The sequence below is a fragment of the Oncorhynchus mykiss genome, chromosome 11 (genome assembly GCF_057628025.1).
Source record: "Oncorhynchus mykiss isolate SJ-2025 chromosome 11, ASM5762802v1, whole genome shotgun sequence".
NCBI classification, from domain to species: Eukaryota; Metazoa; Chordata; class Actinopteri; order Salmoniformes; family Salmonidae; genus Oncorhynchus; species Oncorhynchus mykiss.
In genome coordinates, this window is record NC_143032.1 from 50,704,854 (window position 1) to 50,727,931 (window position 23,078).

General features: G+C 42.3%; 1 protein-coding gene across 1 annotated transcript in view; it reads left to right on the plus strand.

Moving 5' to 3' along the window:
* Nucleotides 1-23,078, plus strand: part of LOC110535809 (GDNF family receptor alpha-2) — a 72,948-nt gene that overhangs the window by 13,649 nt on the left and 36,221 nt on the right. The window contains exons 3-4 of the mRNA XM_021621109.3: nt 5,195-5,281; nt 19,329-19,692. Of these exons, the coding sequence (XP_021476784.2) occupies nt 5,195-5,281; nt 19,329-19,692 (451 nt within the window). The remainder of the gene's footprint in view (nt 1-5,194; nt 5,282-19,328; nt 19,693-23,078) is intronic.

The window sequence follows — 23,078 nt, forward strand, 5'->3', positions numbered from 1 at the left end:
AGGGAGAGAAGTAAGAATGTTTGTCTGGCTTCCTTTGCTTTCTCACTACAGAGATGTGTAGGATGATACGGAAAAATGTGGACAGGGGGAAATAGGGATAATAGCCCCTTATCTCACAACCCTCCCCCATGGTTTCTGCAATAGCTACTCTTAGAGAACTGCCTGTGGTGATGTTACACGTTGTGATGATCGTCAATGCTGACTGAAGTAGTGAAGGGAAGCTAGGGAAGTGGTAGAAATGGGATTTCTTTGTCCTTAGGGGGCACAACACAAAGGTTTCAGCATTGTTTCCACCACTCAATAAGCAACTGATCTAGACTACTTCATAATCAAACAAAAGCCTTTTGAGGATCAGGCGACGAGTGGCTTATCTGCCTTTGCCATCCGTACTGTTAGCTAACGTTCAATCGCTGGAAAATAAATGGGACGAACTGAAAGCACGTATATCCTACCAACGGGACATTAAAAACTGTAATATCTTATGTTTAACCGAGTCGTGGCTGAACGACAACATTAATAACATACAGCTGGTGGGTTATACACTCTATTGGCAGGATAGAACAGCAACCTCTGGTAAGACACGGGGCGGGGGACTATGCATATTTGTAAACAACAGCTGGTACACAATATCTAAGGAAGTCTCTAGGTTTTGCTCGCCTGAGGAAGAGCATCTCACGATAAGCTGTAGACCACACCATCTACCTAGAGAGTTTTCATCTGTATTTTACGTAGCTGTTTACATACCACCACAGTCAGAGCCTGGCACTAAGACAGCATTGAATGAGCTCTATTCCGCCATAAGCAAACAAGCTCCTCGTAGCCAGGGACTTTAATGTAGGGAAACTTAAATCCTTTTTACCAAATTTCTATCAGCATGTTAAATGTGCAACCAGAGGGTAAAAACTCTGGACCACCTTTACTCCACACACATACAAAGCTCTCCCTCGCCCTCCATTTGGCAAATCTGACCAGAATTCTATCCTCCTGATTCCTGCTTACAAGCAAAAATTAAAGCAGAAAGCACCAGTGACTAAATCAATAAAAAAGTGGTCAGATGAAGCAGATGCTAAGCTACAGGACTGTTTTGCTGGCACAGACTGGAATATGTTCCGGAATTCCTCTGATGGCATTGAGAAGTACACCACATCAGTCATTGGCTTCATCAATAAGTGCATCGATGACGTCATCCCCACAGTGACTGTACGTACATACCCCAACCAGAAGCCATGGATTACAGGCAACATTCGCACTGAGCTAAATGGTAGAGCTGCCTCTTTCAAGGAGTGGGACTCTAACCTGGAAGCTTATAAGAAATCCCGCTATGCCCTCCAACAAACCATCAAACAGGCAAAGCGGCAATACAGGACTAAGATCGAATCGTCCTACACCGGCTCTGATGCATGTCGGATGTGGCAGGGCTTGCAAACTATTACAGACTACAAACGGAAGCACAGCGAAGAACTTCCAAGTGACATGAGCCTACCAGACGGGCTAAATAACTACTATGCTCGCTTCGAGGCAAGTAACACTGAAACATGCATGAGAGCATCAGCTGTTCCGGCCGACTGTGTGTAAGACCTTTAAATAGGTCAACATTCACAATGCCACAGGGCCAGACGGAATACCAAGATGTGTATTCCAAGCATGCACTAAACAACTGGCAAGTGTCTTCACTGATATTTTCAACCTCTCCCTGTCTGAGTCTGTAATACCAACATGTTTCAAGCAGACCACCATAGTCTCTGTGCCCAAGATCACTAAGGTAACCTGCCTAAATGATTACCAACCCATAGCACTCACGTCTGTAGCCATGAAAGGCTTTGAAAGGCTGGTCATGGCTCACATCAACACCATTATCCCAGAAACCCTAGACCCACTCCAATTTGCATACCAAAGATCCACAGATGATGCAATCTGTATTGTACTCCACACTGCCCTTTCACACCTGGACAAAAGGAACACCTATGTGAGAATGCTACAGCTCTGCAGTCAACACCATAGTGCCCTCAAAGCTCATCACTAAACTAAGGACCCTGGGACTAAACACCTCCCTCTGCAAATGGATCCTGGACTTCCTGACGGGCCACCCCCAGGTGGTAGGGGTACATTACAACACATCCTCGCGCTGATCCTCAACACGGGGGCTCATCAGGGGTGCGTGCTCAGTCCCGTCCTGTACTCCCTGTTCACCCATGACTGCACAGCGAGGCACGACTCCAACACCATCATTAAGTTTGCCAATGAAACAACAGTGGTAGGCCTGATCACCGACAACGATGAGACAGCCTATAGGGAGGAGGTCAGGGACCTGACCATGTAGTGCAAGGACAACAACCTCTCCCTCAACGTGATGAAGACAAAGGAGAGGATTGTGGACTACAGGAAAAGGAGGATCGAGCATGCTCCCACTCTCATTGACGGAGCAGATTGAGAGCTTCAAGTTCCTTGGCGTCCACAACACCAACAAACCAACATGGTCCAAGCACACCAAGACAGTCGTGAAAAGGGCACGACAAAACCTATTCCCCCTCAGGAGACTGAAAATATTTGGCATGGGTCTTCAGATCCTCAAAAGGCTTTACAGGTGCACCATCAAGAGCATGGTTGCATCACTGCCTGGTATGGCAACTGCTCGGCCTCCGACCGCAAGGCACTACAGAGCGTAGTGTGTACGGCCCAGTACATCACCACGGCCAAGCTTCCTGCCATCCAGGACCTCTATACCAGGCGGTGTCAGAGGAAGGCCCTAAAAATTGTCAAAGACTCCAGCCAGCCTAGTCATAGACTGTTCTCTCTGCTACTGCACGGCAAGTGGTACCGGAGCGCCAAGTCTAGGTCCAAGAGGCTTCTAAAAAGCTTCTACCCCCAAGCCATAAGACTCCTGAAAAGCTAATCAAACAGCTAATTTACGCTGCTGCTACTCTCTGTTATTATCTGTGCATAGTCACTAACATAACTATACCTACATGTACATATTACCTAAATTACCTCGACACCGGTGCCCCCGCACACTGACTCTGTACCGGTACCCCCTGTATATAGCCCTGTTATTGTTATTTACTGCTGCTCTTGAATTATTTGTTATTCTTATCTGTTACTTTTATTAGGTATTTTCTTAAAACTGCATTGTTGGTTAAGGGCTTGTAAGTCAGCATTTCATTGCACCCGTTGTATTCGGCACATGTGACAAGTACAATTTGATTTGTAGTTCAATCAATCGTTTTGATTATGAAGCAGCAGTATGAACAAGCACAATGATAAGGCCAAACACACCAACTTTTATTTGACCCTCATTTTACCACATCATCTTCTACCTGGAGAAGAGTTGCAGGGGTTGAATGAGTCAGTTGGAAGCTGGAGAAAATTACTGTAGGTGGCCAAGGGAGTATGAGAAGCCGGATTAGGATTTTAGCTTTGACAGTGGGGTTAACCTTTAACTCTTGCAACAAGTGCCATGGCTACTTTAATGACCACAGAGATTATGGACATCTGTTTAATGTCTCATTTGAATGATGGCACCTTATGCAGTTTAGTTGCCCCCTCCCCCCATCACTCCCTTACCAGATGGAATAGTGCTGTCTTATGGCCCTCCAACACCACATTCGGCATATTCTATTCTCCCATCCAAGAATTGACCAGGCCCTGCCCTGCTTAGTTTCAGAGGCAAGCAGTCAGTGGGATGTAGGGTGGTGTGGCTGCTGACAGTCTCTCTGCAATGTCTTACAACGGGTTGCTTACTTTCTTCTAGTAATGTATTATGTCTAGGAATCTATGGAGTGTGTCTGGAGTCCTGGTCAGGGTCCATGGTCAAAATCGTAATTATTAGAGATGTTTCCTCATTATCAGATGGGGAAACTGGTTGTGATTTTTTTCTCCCCCTCGCGGAAGGGAACAAGACATTATATCAGCCTTAGTGTGGCCCTCCTAGGACTTTTGCTCAGGAGTTGGCAAGGGAAGAGTTCAATGTCGTCCCTCTGCAGTTTATAATGCTGGTAGGCGCAACTTTCACTCCTGTTGAATGACATGTTTTTTAGCCATTTGGCGTTATAGTTGATCATCTTTAGTTTGGTGTATGTCAATAGTTGTTTTACTGAGGCTTTTTGTATCCCCCTGTTCACGATGGAACTAAGATAACATATCATAATATAATGTTTTGTTTTCAACAAGTGTTCTGTGAACCCACGTCACACTGTGTTACTAAAGTGACATCTTCAAGGGTATTCTTTTTATTCCACCTGATCAGCAGCCTGGTAATGAAATATGCACTATACTGTACAACATGATCAACACATATGTGAATCACACACTACCTTCCGTTGAAGTCTCCATTCTCTGAACAGCTGGAAGAACACTTTATGAGGTAACTCTTTTCAAACGCACGGAGAATTGTGATAAACAAATGGTGATATTTATTGATTGGATGGTTATCCACTGAGCTTCACCTCTCCCCACAGGTTTTGGATTTTCTCATTTGCTGCGGTGGGCTCCCTGCCTGTCCCACACCAGCCTTGCTGTGTTTCTGTTAGCATCAAAATGCAATGCTACACACTGGAGGGTTTTGTCTAGATCACACCGAATGGCTGTGAATTTTAAACACAGGATTAGAGGCTTCTGAGAGAGAGGCACAGGGGAGCAGCACAGTCAGTTGAGTGCTAATTTGATTCATTTTTTTTACAAACAGCCACAGCAATTCAGCGTTTGGAGGCTGCTTCACCTAAATCACAGAGCACCAGGACCAAATGTTCTTTCCAAAATCAAATTATCTGACCGTGGTGAACGATCTGCTTTGCATATCACAAAATTAGCCAAATGTTCACACCATTGAAATCTTCAGGGTGTAAAATGGGTTATTGGTCAGACAGACCGATTAAGAGCCAAAAACTCAAGTTGACAAATTTTGTAGAATTCCAACTTCACTGGTTTCTGTTATCAACAGAAACAATATAGATATTTGCTTATTGTTTTAGCACAAAAAAAATGTTTTATCCTGTGCAATGTTTCTAAAACCATGACTCCTTGCCTTTGACACATGAAGGTCAACAACTTTGTATACATTTTGAGATCATACTCCTTTATTAAATGTACCACAACACATACCCAATAATTAATGTACCATGAACTACAGTATGTGGGTGTGAACACACTATCATTTTCCTTTTTATCAAAACAATTTCATCATGTACTGTTTTCCCAGGTGGAGAGCTTTATGAAACATCCCCTTATGAACCTGTGATGCCTGTTCGCTACCCTGATGCATTCCGTCTCGCTTCCATTATCTCAGGTAAGAACAAATGTTTAGTGTTATAATTTTTTTGCTTCCACAATAACTATTCCATGTTAAAAGACTGTGAAGATACACTGTATACAGTGCCATCGAAAAGTATTCAGACCCCTTGACTTTATCCACATTTTGTTACATTACAGCCTTATTCTAAAATTGATTAAATAATAAAAAGATCCTCAGCAATCTATACACAATATTCCATAATGACAAAGCAAAAACAGTTAAAAAAAACTTTTAAAAAATCCACATTTATTACAAATAAAAAAACTAAAATACCTTCAGACCCTTTGCTATGAGATTCAAAATTGAGCTCAGGTGAATCCTGTTTCCATTGATCATCCTTGAGATGTTTCTAATACTTGACCTGTGGTACATACAATGGTACATACAATTGATTGGACATGATTTGGGAAGGCACATACCTGTATATGTAAGGTCCCACAGTTGACAGTGCATGTCAGAGCAAAAACCAAGCCATGAGGTTGAATAAATTGTCCGTAGAGCTCCGAGTCAGCATTGTGTCGAGCCACCGATCTGGGGAAGAGTACCAAAATACTTCTGCAGCATTGAAGGTCCCCAAGAACACTGTGTCCTCCATCATTCTTAAATGGAAGAAGGTTGGAACCACCAAGACTCTTCCTAGAGCTGGCCAAACTGAGAAATCGAGGGAGAAAGGCCTTGGTCAGTGATGTGACCAAGAACCCGATGGTCACTCTGACAGAGTGTCTAGAGTGTGCTCTAGAGTGTCTCTTTGGTAATGGGAGAACCTTCCAGAAGGAAAACCATCTCTGCAGCACTCAACCAATCAGCCCTTTATGGTATTGGCCAAACGGAAGCCACTCCTCAGTAAAAGGCACATGATAGCCCGCTTAGAGTTTGCCAAAAGGCACCTAAAGACTCTCGGGCCATGAGAAACAAGATTTTCTGGTCTGATGAATCCAAGATTGAACTCTTTGGCCTGAAAAGCCAAGCGTCTGGGACTGGGAGACTAGTCAGGATCGAAGGAAAGACGAACGGAGCAAAGTGCAGAGAGATCCTTGATGAAAACCTGCCCCAGAGCGCTCAGGACCTCAGTCTGGGGGCTAAGGTTCACCTTACAACAGGACAGCGACCCTAAGCACACAGCCAAGACAAAGCAGGAGTTACTTCGGGACAAGTCTCTGAATGTCCTTGAGTTGCCCAGCCAGAGTCTGGACTTGAACCCTATCTAACATCTCTGGAGAAACCTGAAAATAGCTCTGCAGCGATGCTCCCCATCCAACCTGACAGATCTTGAGAGGATCTGCAAAGAAGAATAGGAGAAACTCCCCAAATACAGGTGTAACAAACTGGTAGTGTCATACCGAAGAAGACTCGAAGCTGTAATCGCTGCCAAAGGTGTTTCAACAAAGTACTGAGTGAAGAGTCTGAAAACTTATGTAAATGTGATATTTCATTTTTTTTTTTATACATTTGCAAAAATTTCTAAAAACCACTTTCCTTTGTTATTATGGGGTATTGTGTGTAGATTGATAAAAAAAACTATGAATCCATTTTAGAATAAGTCTGTAATCAGTGGCGGTCAGTGCTGTTTAAGGTGAGGGAGGACTATTTTCATTCATATTCCATTCACCCAGTTAAATGTAACAGCGATAGGTTTAGGCTAATATTTGATACTCAGATTTCCCTTCCCCCATTATAAGGTTGCTACAACCTAGCCCAGTGGTTCTCAATCCTGGTCCTGGGGACCCAAAGGGGTGCACATTTTTGTTTTTGCCCTAGCACTACACACCTGATTGAAATCATCAAAGCCTTTTGATGAGTTGATCATTTGATAATTTAATCATACTGTGTAGTGCTAGGGCAAAATCAAAAATGCAAAACACTTTGGGTCCCCAGGATTGGGTACCACTGGGCTAGCCTATGACTGACGGTTTACAACGTAGGTGCACACAGGTTGAGAGACACATTTGAGGTGTGTCGAGAGACACATTTGACATTCAACACCGCCTTGCACACTCTTGCCTGCATCTAGCTGATATAGGGTGTAATTATTCGTCCAAAAATGTGACAAATTCAGGCATGTTATCCCCGATTTGTTCCATTTGCTTCCATTTAAGAAATGTTTTTCAACAGAATCAGCGGAATGAATACACTCTCGTCCTCTCACCTTGTCCCTTCGCTTGTGGACTTCAATGCCCAACACATCAGCTGTATGTGACCATGCGAAAAAACCTTTCCAAGCCAAACCACTACACACAGCCTACATCGTTGTCACAATATTAGCTAAAGAAGTAACGTCATAGTCAGCATAGCTAATAGAACTAATGTGTTAGTAAACCCACTACAATCATGCAGTAACGTTAGTGTACAGTCAGTAAGCAGTTACACCGGTGGACCCCGGTGGCAATACATTTGTAAAACCAAAAGCTTACCTTGACTTGGAAGAGTTCCAATGTTTTGTTGGAAAGTCATAGCCAGATAGCTAAAATAACATCCGTTTGTTTGAGCAGGGTGTTTTAGTAGACTAAACTAGCTAGCTGCATTTTCTAGCTAAGTAAGTGAAACTGAAAGTTTAAAACAATTATCAAATCACTCTCTATATATATATTTCTCTCTTGCTTCTCCTTCATTTTGGAAGAAATGAATTTGTTAAACTGTTCGACTAATGTCTTTCTCTCTCTCTTTGAGTCAACTACTCACCACATTTTATGCACTGCAGTGCTAGCTAGCTGTAACTAATACTTTCAGTACTAGATTCATTCTCTGATCCTTTGATTGGGTGGACAACATGTCAGTTCATGCTGCAAGAGCTCTGATAGGTTTGAGGACATCCTCCGGAAGTTGTCATAATTACTGTGTAAGTCTATGTAAGGGGGTAAAGAACAATGAGCCTCCTAGGTTTTGTATTGAAGTCAATGCACCCAGAGGAGGACGGAAGGTAGCTGTCCTCCGGCTACACAATGGTGCTACCCTACTGAGTGCTGTTGAGGCTACTCTAGACCTTCTTTGCAAAATAGTGTGTTTTAATCAATTATTTGATGATTATATTTAGTAAAATTTCAACAAAAAAATTGAACATTTTAAATGTTTTATTTTTATGAAATTCACTGAGGAGAAATTCACTGAGGAGCCTCTACTGGCTGTAATGTAACAAAATGTGGGAAAAGTCAAAGGGACCGCCTACTGAGAAGTGCCTGTTAAGTACAGTGCCTTGCGAAAGTATTCGGCCCCCTTGAACTTTACGACCTTTTGCCACATTTCAGGCTTCAAACATAAAGATATAAAACTGTATTTTTTTGTGAAGAATCAACAACAAGTGGGACACAATCATGAAGTGGAACGACATTTATTGGATATTTCAAACTTTTTTAACAAATCAAAAACTGAAAAATTGGGCGTGCAAAATTATTCAGCCCCCTTAAGTTAATACTTTGTAGCGCCACCTTTTGCTGTGATTACAGCTGTAAGTCGCTTGGGGTATGTCTCTATCAGTTTTGCACATCGAGAGACTGAAATTTTTTCCCGTTCCTCCTTGCAAAACAGCTCGAGCTCAGTGAGGTTGGATGGAGAGCATTTGTGAACAGCAGTTTTCAGTTCTTTCCACAGATTCTCGATTGGATTCAGGTCTGGACTTTGACTTGGCCATTCTAACACCTGGATATGTTTATTTTTGAACCATTCCATTGTAGATTTTGCTTTATGTTTTGGATCATTGTCTTGTTGGAAGACAAATCTCCGTCCCAGTCTCAGGTCTTTTGCAGACTCCATCAGGTTTTCTTCCAGAATGGTCCTGTATTTGGCTCCATCCATCTTCCCATCAATTTGAACCATCTTCCCTGTCCCTGCTGAAGAAAAGCAGGCCCAAACCATGATGCTGCCACCACCATGTTTGACAGTGGGGATGGTGTGTTCAGCTGTGTTGCTTTTACGCCAAACATAACGTTTTGCATTGTTGCCAAAAAGTTCAATTTTGGTTTCATCTGACCAGAGCACCTTCTTCCACATGTTTGGTGTGTCTCCCAGGTGGCTTGTGGCAAACTTTAAACAACACTTTTTATGGATATCTTTAAGAAATGGCTTTCTTCTTGCCACTCTTCCATAAAGGCCAGATTTGTGCAATATACGACTGATTGTTGTCCTATGGACAGAGTCTCCCACCTCAGCTGTAGATCTCTGCAGTTCATCCAGAGTGATCATGGGCCTCTTGGCTGCATCTCTGATCAGTCTTCTCCTTGTATGAGCTGAAAGTTTAGAGGGACGGCCAGGTCTTGGTAGATTTGCAGTGGTCTGATACTCCTTCCATTTCAATATTATCGCTTGCACAGTGCTCCTTGGGATGTTTAGCTTGGGAAATCTTTTTGTATCCAAATCCAGCTTTAAACTTCTTCACAACAGTATCTCGGACCTGCCTGGTGTGTTCCTTGTTCTTCATGATGCTCCCTGCGCTTTTAACGGACCTCTGAGACTATCACAGTGCAGGTGCATTTATACGGAGACTTGATTACACACAGGTGGATTGTATTTATCATCATTAGTCATTTAGGTCAACATTGGATCATTCAGAGATCCTCAATGAACTTCTGGAGAGAGTTTGCTGCACTGAAAGTAAAGGGGCTGAATAATTTTGCACGCCCAATTTTTCAGTTTTTGATTTGTTAAAAAAGTTTGAAATATCCAATAAATGTCGTTCCACTTCATGATTGTGTCCCACTTGTTGTTGATTCTTCACAAAAAAATACAGTTTTATATCTTTATGTTTGAAGCCTGAAATGTGGCAAAAGGTCGCAAAGTTCAAGGGGGCCGAATACTTTCGCAAGGCACTGTAATTCAGGTGTTAAATTAGGTGGAAAGGAGATTGACACTTTCAGTAAATATGATGGATTCCTCTTTAGATTCCTTAGTTCACCAAGGGGTCTTGATTACATAAACCCATATATTTCCCATCTATTGATTTTCCATTCAGTTTGAGTTCTGTTTACTAATTAAACAGCAAGTATTCATCAAGGGAACTATTGCTCACATTTCGTTTACTGGTTATTACTGAAAGGGCAATACAAATCAATGCAGATCTTATTATAAGACACAGCTACAATGGCTATTACACTAAGGGCTCTATTTCAACAAACCTAATACAATGGCAAATCTTAGTGCTGCTGACAGATTTTTGTTGTTGTGCTATTTTACTTCCAGAATATGTGCAGAGTAGCTGGAGGTGGCACAAAAGTTCTGGGTTTTGATGAATTAACAAGTTGTGGGTATGTCGAGGCTTGACACCTCACTGGCCAATCAGAACTTGCTCCATGGCTGAATATGTGGTTGCTTCAAGTTGTCTTTACAGTGTTTATGTATTGCCTCGTCATCATCTCCAATTCGATTGTAGTCCGTTATAGCCTAGTTTGTTAAATGGCCTGCCCCATATTTGATAAATATGTTGAACATGTTTGCAGTCCACATTGTTCTTTAAAAAAAGTTTTTTTTAAAACTTTTATTAACTAGGCATGTCAGTTAAGAACAAATTCTTATTTACAATGACGGCCTACACAAGGCAAACCCAGTTGATGCTGGGCCAAATGTGTGCCACCTTATGGGACTCCCAATCACAGCCGGTTGTGATCCAACCTGGATTCAACCCAGGGTGTCTGTAGTGATGCCTCAAGCACTGAGATGCAGTTCCTTAGACCACTGCGCCACTCGGGAGCTCCGAGTGCATTCCTTCAATATGGAAGTACATTGTTAAACATACACTACCGTTCAAAAGTTTGGGGCCACTTAGAAATGTCCTTGTTTTTGAAAGAAAAGCACATTTTTGGCCCATTAAAATAACATCACATTTATCAGAAATACATTGTAGACATTGTTAATGTTGTAAATGACTATTGTAGCTGGAAACGTCAGATTATTTATGGAATATCTACATGGGCGAACAGAGGCCCATTATCAGCAACCATCACTCCTGTGTTACAATGGCATGTTGTGTTAGCTAATCCAAGTTTATAATTTTAAAAGGCTAATTGAGCATTAGAAAATCCTTTTGCAATTATGTTAGCATCGCTGAAAACTGTTTTCCCTGATTAAAGAAGCAATAAAACCGGCCTTCTTTAGACTAGTTGAGTATCTGGAGAATCAGCATTTGTGGGTTTGATTACTGGCTCAAAATGGCCAGAAACAAAGACCTTTCTTCTGAAACTCGTCAATCTATTCCTGTTCTGAGAAATGAAGGCTATTCCATGCAAGAAATTGACTAGAAACTGAAGATCTTGTACAATGCTGTGTAATACTCCCTTCATAGAACAGCGCAAAGTGGCGCTAACCAGAATAGAAAAAGGAGTGGGAGGCCCCGGTGCACAACAGTGAAGAGGCGTTCCCGGGATGCTGGCCTTCTAGGCAGAGTTCCTCTGTCCAGTGTCTGTGTTCTTTTACCCATATTTTATTTTTATTGGCCAGTCTCAGATTTGGCTATTTCTTTGCAACCCTGCCTAGAAAGCCAGCATCCCAGAGTCGCCTCTTCACTGTTGACGTTGAGACTGGTGTTTTGCGGGTACTATTTGATGAAGCTGCCAGATAATACTGCCTTTGCTGCAATGGCTAGGCTCTCCCGTTTCATAATCTGTATTGTAAGCGGAGATGCGAGGTTCACAGCCAGAGGAAATTAATCCTTTGTCTTGATAGGCCAGAAAATGTGACTTGTCTCTCCCTATGCAAATTAGATGTTAGCTTTCACATACTGCATCTCAGATGAGCAAGAGGACAAGTACATTAGAGTGTCTAGTTTGAGAAACAGACGCCTCACAAGTCCTCAACTGGCAGCTTAATTAAATAGTTCCTGCAAAACACCAGTCTCAACGTCTACAGTGAAGAGGTGACTCTGGGATGCTAGCCTTCTAGGAATCCTTCGGTAGGAGGCATGGATGTTTGTCCTATCCATTGAATATAGATTATTAAATAGTATACACTAATCTTACAATAGGCCTACTTATAACAAAAATTTAGCTAATCTGGCTTCAACATGGAAATACTAGTCTACACAAATTACACTCGCATGCTATACATTTTTGAGCCATGGACAATTGGACAAAAGTTAAGAAGATTAGCCTACCATATCTGTTGATATGGCCTGGTAATGACTTTGTCACAGGCAAATGGCTTAGGCTCCAAGGGGATTCAGCACCAAGGGCAGCGATCAGAATTCATGCGATTTGACGGTTAGATCCAACAGAAATGTAAAGAAAGTCTGTTGACTGTTTTGCTGCTTATGATATTTTAATAAAACATTGGTTATAGGTTACTGATTAGGCTACTGTGCGCCTCCTCTGACAAAAGAAAATGCCGTAACAAATCGTTTTACATCTATGACAAGCTTTTGGCCAGTCTTAACTAGCAGTACCCTAGCTTTTACAAGTTGAATCTAGCGCCGCCTTAACGCCAGTCGGAAATAGAGCCCTGAGAGAGACTATCGCAAAAAAATATATATATTAAAAAAAGATGAAATATGAGGACCGCAGGGCCATTGCCACAACTGTAGGAAATATAGGCTACAGTCATGTGAACGTTCAAACACTTCCGTTCTCCAGATCCTGCAGAAATTGCCGGAGGATGATCGAGCCTCATTTGCTAAAAGCAGTATACAGCAGAGATGCCACATTTGCTTTTCCTGGCTGATGCCTCATGCTTTGTTTTATATCTTGGAGGTACAAGAAAGACACGCTTTCTGCGTAATCCCTTTAGCTTGAAGTCAGTAAACGACATAGGCTGTTTGAAAATATACTGTTTTGATCTATCAAAAAGGAGAACACCAGACAAAATACAAAATTGGAAGTGGCTTTGAATACCTTGGCGTTTTAACCTATGGTCCATATGAAGGAGGCTCAAATGGTTGTGTGTCCTACATCCTGGTCATTTTTCAGCACCTTTTGAAACAGCAGCTGGGGCTCATTAATGTGTTCATTTTTTGCTAGAACTGTTTCCAACAATGTTTCTTTCAAAGGTGAAATATCTGATTTGCTCTCCTAAATCCATTTAGCCTTAGTCATTTATTATTTCAGAGGACAGAATAATTGATTGTGGTGGTGAGAAAAGCCCACAGGCAAACAGATAAGTAATTACAGTTGTTCTCTGAAATACTTTTCCCCGCCGATTTCAACTGCACAAAAGTGTGCTTAATCACTTTTAAAATGGTAATCTGAACCAAAGCTCAGGGAATGTGATATCTTGCTGTGTTGATGTGGATGGGGAAATACACTCTCTAGGAGGAAGGCTGAAAATTGAAAAATTATCTCCACAACTTAAGAGTTTATAGTGAGAGAGATAAGGAGACCATTGATGGGGAAAAAACATACTCCACAGTATCTCTAAATTCACACAGCGGTAATAAAGCAAATGACTGAGAGGAATGTGAGAGTACGCATTGCCCAAGTCCACCATTTTCTTACTTCAATGTGTACAAGTCAATAGTCTTACTCTTGAGCATTGTGAGAGATATTGGTTAGCACTCATATAATTTTTCTACCTCCATAGGTTGCCCCCTCATCTAACACCAGATGATTCTGAATTTTATATAACAAATTTTCCCATAGCATACAAATATATACTTGACTGTAATTTCTATTTTATTTTACACAAATTGTTCCATCCTTGTGACCCAATGTTGAGCTAATTCACTTATTAAGAGCAGAGGCCAGGATTTAAAAAAAGCAGCACGTGTCCTCCAGGAATTGACTTTGACACCTCTTAGTTAGACCTTCTAACACTTCCTACTAAGCCTCTCACCTCTCTGCTCCACATGCCCACCATCCAATTAAATGGAGAAACCTATTTCTATACAGCAGGGGGGGGGGGACCGGCGCAACAGTCGTGCTCAGCATGCAGCCCAACACTGGACATTCTCACCTTGCCCTCGTAACAATTACCATCCCGTTCTCAAAGACAATGTTGCCGTGCTTTATGCCAGTGTACTGCTGTTGAATAGCTGCTGTACTATGTGTACTTACAATAGGTTTACATGTACAACTAGGAGTTGCCTCTTCGTTTTCTCCATGGACTCATAATGAGTGTTGGGTGTAAGGGTAACGTACGAGTTGTTAGTGCAGTCGGCGCTATTCTAACAAGTTGGAATTAAACAGAATATTGAATAATCCTCCAAACATGGACATGGCAATGCTCATTAGTTCGTTTTGTTAGCAGAACTAGACGTTTGCACTGATGTTTAGGGGAATATGTGAAGCAACGCCAGCGTCTTGATAGAGATGTGAATCGACTCGCTTGCACATTTCTGCTCCAATGATATTTTGTCCCAGGTTTGATATGCATGATTGCCAAACATGATGGACTATTGAAGGAATTATACTGCACGACGGAGGAAACCATCAATTGCAATCTGAATACTGAACATAAAGCAATACTGCAACATAGCAGGAAGTGTTTTGAAGCCCAGTGTCAGCTGCTGTTCACAAGCAACTCAAGAATTTGGAAACATGTTTACGTACCGTAGAGCTGGCATGCTTTTAAAATCAGTGGCTGCCCTCACTTTCACTCTGTGTGTTAGATCATAGAACTGAAGTGCTAGTTTTATCGGTCTCGTATTTGGAAAACACTTCTGAACTGTTAAAGCAGCCGCTATCTTATTAGAGCACATATAAACAGCTTGTAAAATAGCGGTCCTACCGATATCATTACAGATCCCAAACATGCACAGTCAGTTTTACTGTTGGGAAATGTCGTAGCGTGGACCCGTGGCATTACCTAACCCCTGAAAACCCTGCTCTGACACAAGCCTGAGCTAATAACTGATGAACTCTTTGACAGAGAAATGCTTGACAAGGCTCCCAGGGGTATAGACTAAATACTTTATAACAAGCTCCTTCACACTCACTAAGGGCCATATTAAATCCACACTTTGGCACCCATCCTAATTACAGTGAGCATACCCGGAGCCAAGAGCCCCTCTCTAACCTCGACTGAACTCCTGGTCCCCAGAGTCTAGGATGATGTCTGAAATACAGGATTCAAATAAGGGAGAGAGCAATTACTGTGGAAGGAAGATCCCTTCTCTTGAAAATGGCTAAATCCTGATCTCTTGCCTGGCCTGTAATGACTACATTGTGCTTTTCAGTAGATGGCCATCACGTACTTTACACTAATGAACGCTGTGGACGAGCCCCCTATTAACATTTAACTCTTAAACGTTAAGTCCCCTATTTATGGGACTTTGAGCTGTTCTGGACCGGATCCGACCAACATTTTTGTGCACAGAGTACTCTGTGAATGGTGCAACATCAAGTGGTGTGCCCTCTGTGAAAGCTCTGGTTGTCCCGCTTCACATGTCACTCTCCGCTCTCATCTGAGATGCAGTATGTGAAACCTGACATCTCATTTGCATAGGGAGAGACATGTCACATTTTCTGGCCTATCAAGACAAAGGATTGATTTCCTCTGGCTGTGAACCTCACAATCGCCGCTTACAGTACAAATTATGAAACGGGAGAGCCTAGCCCTTGCAGCAAAAGCAGTATTATCTGGCAGAGTTGCAAAGAAAAAGCCATATCTCAGACTGGCCAATAAAAAGGAAAAAGATAGGCAAAAGTTCACAGACACTAGACAGAGGAACTCTGCCTAGAAGGCCAGCATCACGGGATCGCTTCTTCACTGTTGACATTGAGACCGGAGTTTTGCAGGTACTATTTAATGAAGCTGCCAGTTGAGAACTTGAGGTGTCTGTTTCTCAAACTACACACTCTAATGTACTTGTCCTCTTGCTCAGTTGTGCACCGGGGCCTCCCACTCCTCTTTCTATTCTGGTTAGAGCCAGTTTACGCTGTTCTGCGGAGGGAGTAGTACACAGCATTGTACGAGATCTTCAGTTTCTAGGCAATTTCTCGCATGGAATAGCCTTTATTTCTCAGAACAGGAATAGATTGACGAGTTTCAGAAGAAAGGTCTTTGTTTCTGGCCATTTTGAGCCTGTAATCGAACCCACAAATGCTGATTCTCCAGATACTCAACCAGTCTAAAGAAGGCCAGTTTTATTGCTTCTTTAATCAGGGACAACAGTTTTCAGCTGTGCTAACATAATTGCAAAAGGGTTTTCTAACGATCAATTAGCCTTTTAAAATGATCAACTTGGATTAGCTAACACAACGTGCCATTAGAACACAGGAGTGATGGTTGCTGATAATGAGCCTCTGTACGCCTATATAGATATTCCATTAAAGGTCATTTAAAAAAATCCAGCTACAAAGTTAATTTACAACATTAACAATGTCTACACTGTATTTCTGATCAATGTTATGTTATTTTAATGGACAAAGAATGTGCTTTTCTTTCAAAAATAAGGACATTTCTAAGTGACCCCAAACTTTTGAACGGTAGTGGATAACTTTTTCTACTGGCAGTTACTTTTTCTGGCAGTATAAACATTACTATGGATTATTTATGGCCATCTCATGATAAATAATTACTTTTGGGTATGTCTATTTAGGCGGAAATCTACATTTTATAACATTACATTTAACTGGTTAGGTTAAATGATGACTTTACTCTTTACTTTACGATAAAAAGCGCTTGTTTACAATTCCCCGGGAGATTTTTCTTTCCTATATGGAAGCGTGAAGTAACATTGGTAAACCTTTTTTTCTTGTGAAGGGAATTTGGTATTTTTGTGTGCGTGCCAAAAACCAATTAAAATCACACGCGTTGCTACCTAGCGTTCATTGCATGAGAAGCACGACTCTGATTGTCATGCAAAGATGTGTCAACAGAGCCTCATGGCAACATAGTCACAGAGTCTAAAAAATATATATATGCAGCAACATGCACTTAATCAGTTGTTGTCCCACAGTGAACACCTTAGACACCAGTACACTGGAATAATCAGGACACAGCCCTCTATTTCCATGATTTCCTAATACAGCAGAAGGCTCGGAATCAGGGTATTGGGATGGTGAGGTGGGATGGTGAGGCTTCCCCAAGACTGGCTGTAGCTGGTGTATGCAGCAATGGAATGACACCTAGAGAGATTTGAGGAATGTTTGATCATTACAGCCCATGTGAAAGGCTGATTGTGATGATGATTGGCCAGGTTAATTGAAGACACTTGAGCACGTATACATAAGTGGTGGTCCAATCTCTTGGCAGTACACGACACATTGTTTCCTCTATCAGTGATGGCCTGCTGTAATCAGCAAGACTCTATTCTGCCTCTGATTTCAAAAGCTTTCCGTTTTTGCGAGTAGCATGTCACCCTTGCTGTATTACCGAAAGGTGTATAGGCAAAACCTTTCATAATGCACTTTGAAAAATCTATTATTTTCCTGTAACACTATATATTTTCCATTCATCTACTCCATTCCCGTTTGTATATGTATACCGAGCCTTTGAGGGCCTTTGTGTCTTTGTGAGCCTCAGGACATCTTTCTGCTTTCAGTACCGAATTCAATCTCTTCTCTCCAATTAGAAGTAGTAAAACCTCAAACCACTGCACTGCTTGGTCAGATAAATCTTTGTACCTCGTCCCTCTTCTATTTTGTTTTTATCCTGGACCCCCTGTGCACCGCATTAAAGGCTGCAGATGGCCAGAGGAGATTTAGGAGCTGCAATCCATCATTGTTATGTGTAGGGCCTTTGGATAGAACCCCAAACCACCCCTCCAGCTGGGCTGGCCTGGTTCTGTACCGATTTGGCCAGGTTTTGCCCAGTTTGGCCTCAATCCCTGCTGCTAATGTCAGCTGTCTTTGAAGTCCAATCACAGATCATCCCACAGCCCTCTGACCTAGCATGATCTCCTCCTCGGGATAGCCTTGTTGCTGGAGGGATAAAGACAAAGCTCACAAAGATCTGGAAAGGCAACAATCTTTTCCTGTCTTCACAAAATAGAATCCACCTTTTCACTTTTCTTCCCATCGACAGGAAGTTGCCTCTATGTTGCCATGTGGTTGAATAAGGTAAATACTGTTTTATTTGGCTCTGGGTGTGTTGTGTCCATTCTGTGTATGACATTTCTAGGATTGATCTTTTGTGATGCACCACTTACAGACAATACAGCTGCTCATCCAGTCCATAGGAAAGGCTTTTCCTCGATACTGCGTGATAGACACAGAATGAGATTGGTTCTGTTGAATAAGAGATGAATCTCCTTGGATGTCACTGAGCCAGCGCTGCCTCTGAAATATCATTATCTACATGGGGAGGGAGGTTAACTTTTCTAATACACCCTGAATACAAGGGAGGTGGAATATGAGTGAATGTGATACCGTTTTTTTGGTTTTGTTTTATGACATCTCAATAGCAGGTGGGCGTGTACCACCAGTTCAGAGTGCTCTCAGAATATGCACACTTAATGACTCCGTCTGTTTGCTACAGTACAATTGCTAGGTGGCAGTGTGTGATGACAATAAGAAATTGTTCATCTGTGTTCAAAAGGCCACAATTCAACAGCACAGAGTGAGTCTTTACCATGTCCTTGAGCACCTGTGTTTAATGTCCATACTGACAAACCAATTACACATGTCAAAAAGCAACAGGAAATCTAATTCACGTGTTGTAAACGGCATCAAGGTCTGTGTCGCGGTGTTTACAGTAGCTGCTGTAGTACATCATGTGCTGGAAGCAATCAGATGAGCAGAATCAACTTGACACACTCATGAAGTCAAAACTGAATGTGAAAGAAGATGAATATACTTACTATCTCAATCCATACTTTATTCATTCACATTTCACTCAAGGCCTCTAAAAATAAATAATTCAGTAAGAATGGATATGGGCGAGCTATACAAGTCTCAGATGGCTTGGGGTTGGCTTGGAGAAAAAGATGATATTGAATATCCCCCAGCATAGGGAGAGATCTAACACATGAAGCCCAGTTTCAGCACACACAAACATGACATCCAACATGGTCAAGTAGTCAGAGCACATCAACTTATGTGTCATCATCATCATTATTGTGTGAAAGTGTGTTGTCATGAGCCAGTTGACAAATGCTATAGGTCATATCTATGATAACAACATGGCCTTGCAATAGGCAGTTACGTGCATATTATTTTTCAGTGCTCCTCTTCTCCTTTCCTTGCAGGGATGCACACTGTCACCCCTAAAGCCAACACTTGCTCTGACCCAGGCAAGACTTGTAACCCATGTCTGGATGCAGCCAAGGCCTGCAACCTCAACAACACCTGTAAGAAACAGCGCTCCACCTACATTGCCACCTGCAACAAAGGGGAACCCTGTAACCGTAAGCGCTGCCACAAGGCCCTGAGGCAGTTCCTGGATCGGGTGCCCAGCGAGTACAGCCACCAGCTGCTCTTCTGCCCCTGCCAGGACCTGGGCTGTGCTGAACGGAGGAGGCAGACCATCGTGCCCTTCTGCTCCTTTGAGGACAAAGTCAAACCCTACTGCCTGGAGCTCAGAAAGAACTGCCGCCAAGACCCCCTCTGCAGGTAAGAGATTTAGGAGTTGGGGATTGTCTGTATGTGTGTGTGGGTGCGTGAATGCGTCCATACGTCCATATGTGCTTACGTGCATGAGTGCGTCACGGAGAGAGCTGTTGAACAAATGCAGGTATTAGTGAAAACTATTAACATGCTCTGATATTGACTTATATATGGTAAATGAGAAAAGATCAGCTAGAGACTGATCGACTGCAATCTCCTCCTCCTGTGACATCCTAGATTTCAGTGGTGTAACTTAGCCATGAAAGTAATTATGGCCACTCAGGGAAGCCTTGCTATTAGAGGCAGGATGAAGACATGAGGCTAAACTGAAGGGGCAGCGTTCAATTTGGCTGAATGAAACATTAGTGAATCACTTTGACTGTGTTTCTATTGGATTCAATGGGGCCTATTTAATTCACACCTGCCCAGCCGTGACTTGTTTCCCTGCCATAGAGCCCAGGAATAAGGAACACAGAGACCTCGAGACCATTTTACCCTCCAAAGCTATGTGAATCAATAGGTTGTCCAAAATAAATGGAAATATACATTCTGTACACCAATAACATCAATAACTATGGATTGAAACATTTGAATAGAATTTGCATCCAGACCAATAAGCTCAATGGAGTTCCATCAAAGGCTAGATGTATCTTAATGTTAACATCAGCATATGTTAACATACTGGTACAACTTTATTGTCCATCAAAACAGACATTTTTATTTTTGTTTGTCTGTTCTTTCAATCCCAACCCTCCAGACATGACAGACTCACATCACACACTACACACCACACCACACACACAGACACACACACTGGCTGAAAGAAGCACAGGGGCAGCCAAAGAGCAGCGCACCTGGAGCTGGTTAGGGGTTAGGTGACTTGCTCAAGGGTGCAGTCATCAGCCTTGGTATTTGAACCGGCAACCCTGTGATTACCCGCCCCGCAACAGTATAAAAATACTGTTAAAAATATAGTATACACACAGTATATCACTTTCTTAATGGATGGTTAAGCAGGTAATACAATCCTGTACAAATGAGGGGCAGGTAGGCTGTGTGTGTACAGTTTGTGGATTTAATTCCCTGAGTTGGCTGCAGTTATGTGCTGCACTAAACAACAATCTACTCTCTCTGCTCATACTGTAGCCTAGGATCACCCTCAGGATAACTGAGTAGGCAGAATGAATTCTATTAAACAACTTCAATCCACCTGGACACCACACTGTAGTGAAATTAGATTCACTATAGACTCTTCGTGGCAAATTGTTTTCTTCACATTTTGGCTTGACTCTTTTCCTCATATCTTAACACATTAAACCACACAGGCCGGTTGGACATACTGCCAAATTCTCTAAAACAACGTTGGATGTGGCTTATGGTAGAGAAATTAACATTCAATTCTCTGGCAACAGCTCTGGTGGACAATCCTCAGCATTCAAATTGCACATTCCCTCAAAACATGAGACATCTGTGGCGTCGTGTTGTGTGACAAAACTGCACATTTTAGAGTGGCTTTTTATTGATCCCAGCACAAGGTGCACCTTTGTAATGATCATGCTGTTTAATCAGCTTCTTGATATGCCACACCTGTCAGTTGGATGGATTATCTTGGCAAAGGGGAAATGCTCACTAAACTAATTTGCGCACCATATTTTAGAGAAATACGCTTTTTGCGCGTATGGAACATTTCTGTGATCTTTTATTTCAGCTCATGAAACATGGGACCAACACTTTACATCTTGCGTTTGTATTTTTGTTCAGCGTAGATTGAGACTTAGATGCATAGATTGGCATACTTTTTTACTCTTTAGTGTTAGTTTGCATGATGCCTCTTTGTTTAGATTGAAACTACTGTTAGGAACAATTCCTGCAGTGTCCAATTTTAGAATAGCAGTTCACATTCACTTTTTTACTCTTTAGTGTTAGTTCGCATGATGCCTCCGTGTTTAGATCGAAACTACTGTTAGGAACAATTCCTGCAATGTCCAATTTTAGAATAGCAGTTCACATTCATTTTACTTGAATAGAGGTTCCCGGCCTCCCATGCTCAGTCGTAATAGAATAAAAACTCCCAATAACTTATCTTACAGTAAATCTCTGCGGTTTGTTATTAGTGTGTGAAAAGTCCATTGTCTCTTCTCCGATTTATGATTGTCTTCATAATTGCTTTGCGGTCTGCTTTGTGTAATCTACGGTCAGGTGAAGTTGCTTTGGGTGACCTTTTCGCCCCCCCATGTGTCTGCTGTGCACTTCCTTATTGAGACGTATGAAATGGTTGGTTAGAGTGTATTATCTTCCCCTGTTGAACGCCCTGTGGAGGTCAAAAGTGCAATGTGTGGATCTAAACTGGGAGGGAGGTCAATGTGGCGATAATAAGCTACTGGAGGAGGGTGCAATGCACCTACTAAGAAAAACATGTGTGGTATGCAAGGGCATGTCACTAAAATGTTAATTCAATTGGTCAGTCCTACTGAATATTGTCCTTGTTTATTTCAGCCTGAGGTGTCCAGACTAGTTGACCACACAGTAAGGTGTTCTTGTAGTGGCAGACCTGTCACCTCCCATCTCAATTCCTCTACCGACATCTATACTATGCCAGCGTTTGGATCCATCAAATTTTCACATGATAATATGCATTATTATCCGCAAGTGCGAGACCATTGTAAAGCAGCCTTCACACTCGTCCTACACTCTGAATGATTGAATATCTCAGACCCTCCCGAACATCCTCCTACCAAGGACGGGTGGATACAGAAAGGAAGGAGTGTAATCATTGAACTATCATTGCCGCCTGACTCCAAACAGGCCAATACTCCGGCAGCACCATTTCATCTGAGTGTTGACGGGTTGGGATGGAGAATTGATCCTGCTGTAGCTACTGCAGGAGAGGCCAGTGGTTTGGTCACAGTGGTATGAATCTCCAGGCATGGTTTCAGTGGCCAACGGATATCCAGTACCAGCAGAGTCGGATCAGAGAGGTAGTTAAGTAGAGCTGAGAACAAGCACTAGACATTGGCTGCTTCCTGTTCTTACACCTGGCTTAACTTCCATTGCAAATGTTTTTTCATCAGCCAGCACAAATAAAGCATTCCTCCCGTGTTGCATATGCCTTGCTGATGGATCCAGTGTTTACGTTGTAGAGATTGCTGAGCGACGACAGAGTTATATGTGGACGTGCACTGTGTACATGAGGTCCAGAACAGCAAGTCTCATATGTACACTATTGATTGGCCCGAAGAATCAATGCAACACTTCTATCTGTGATTTATTTCCTCTGTTCCTTTTGCGCTCTTTGGTTGAGTTCTTTGGCCACTAGGTTTACGAACAGGGTCACTGCACAGGTATGCTGACCCAAATACTTCATATCTCATTTTAATTACTTAGCAGACACT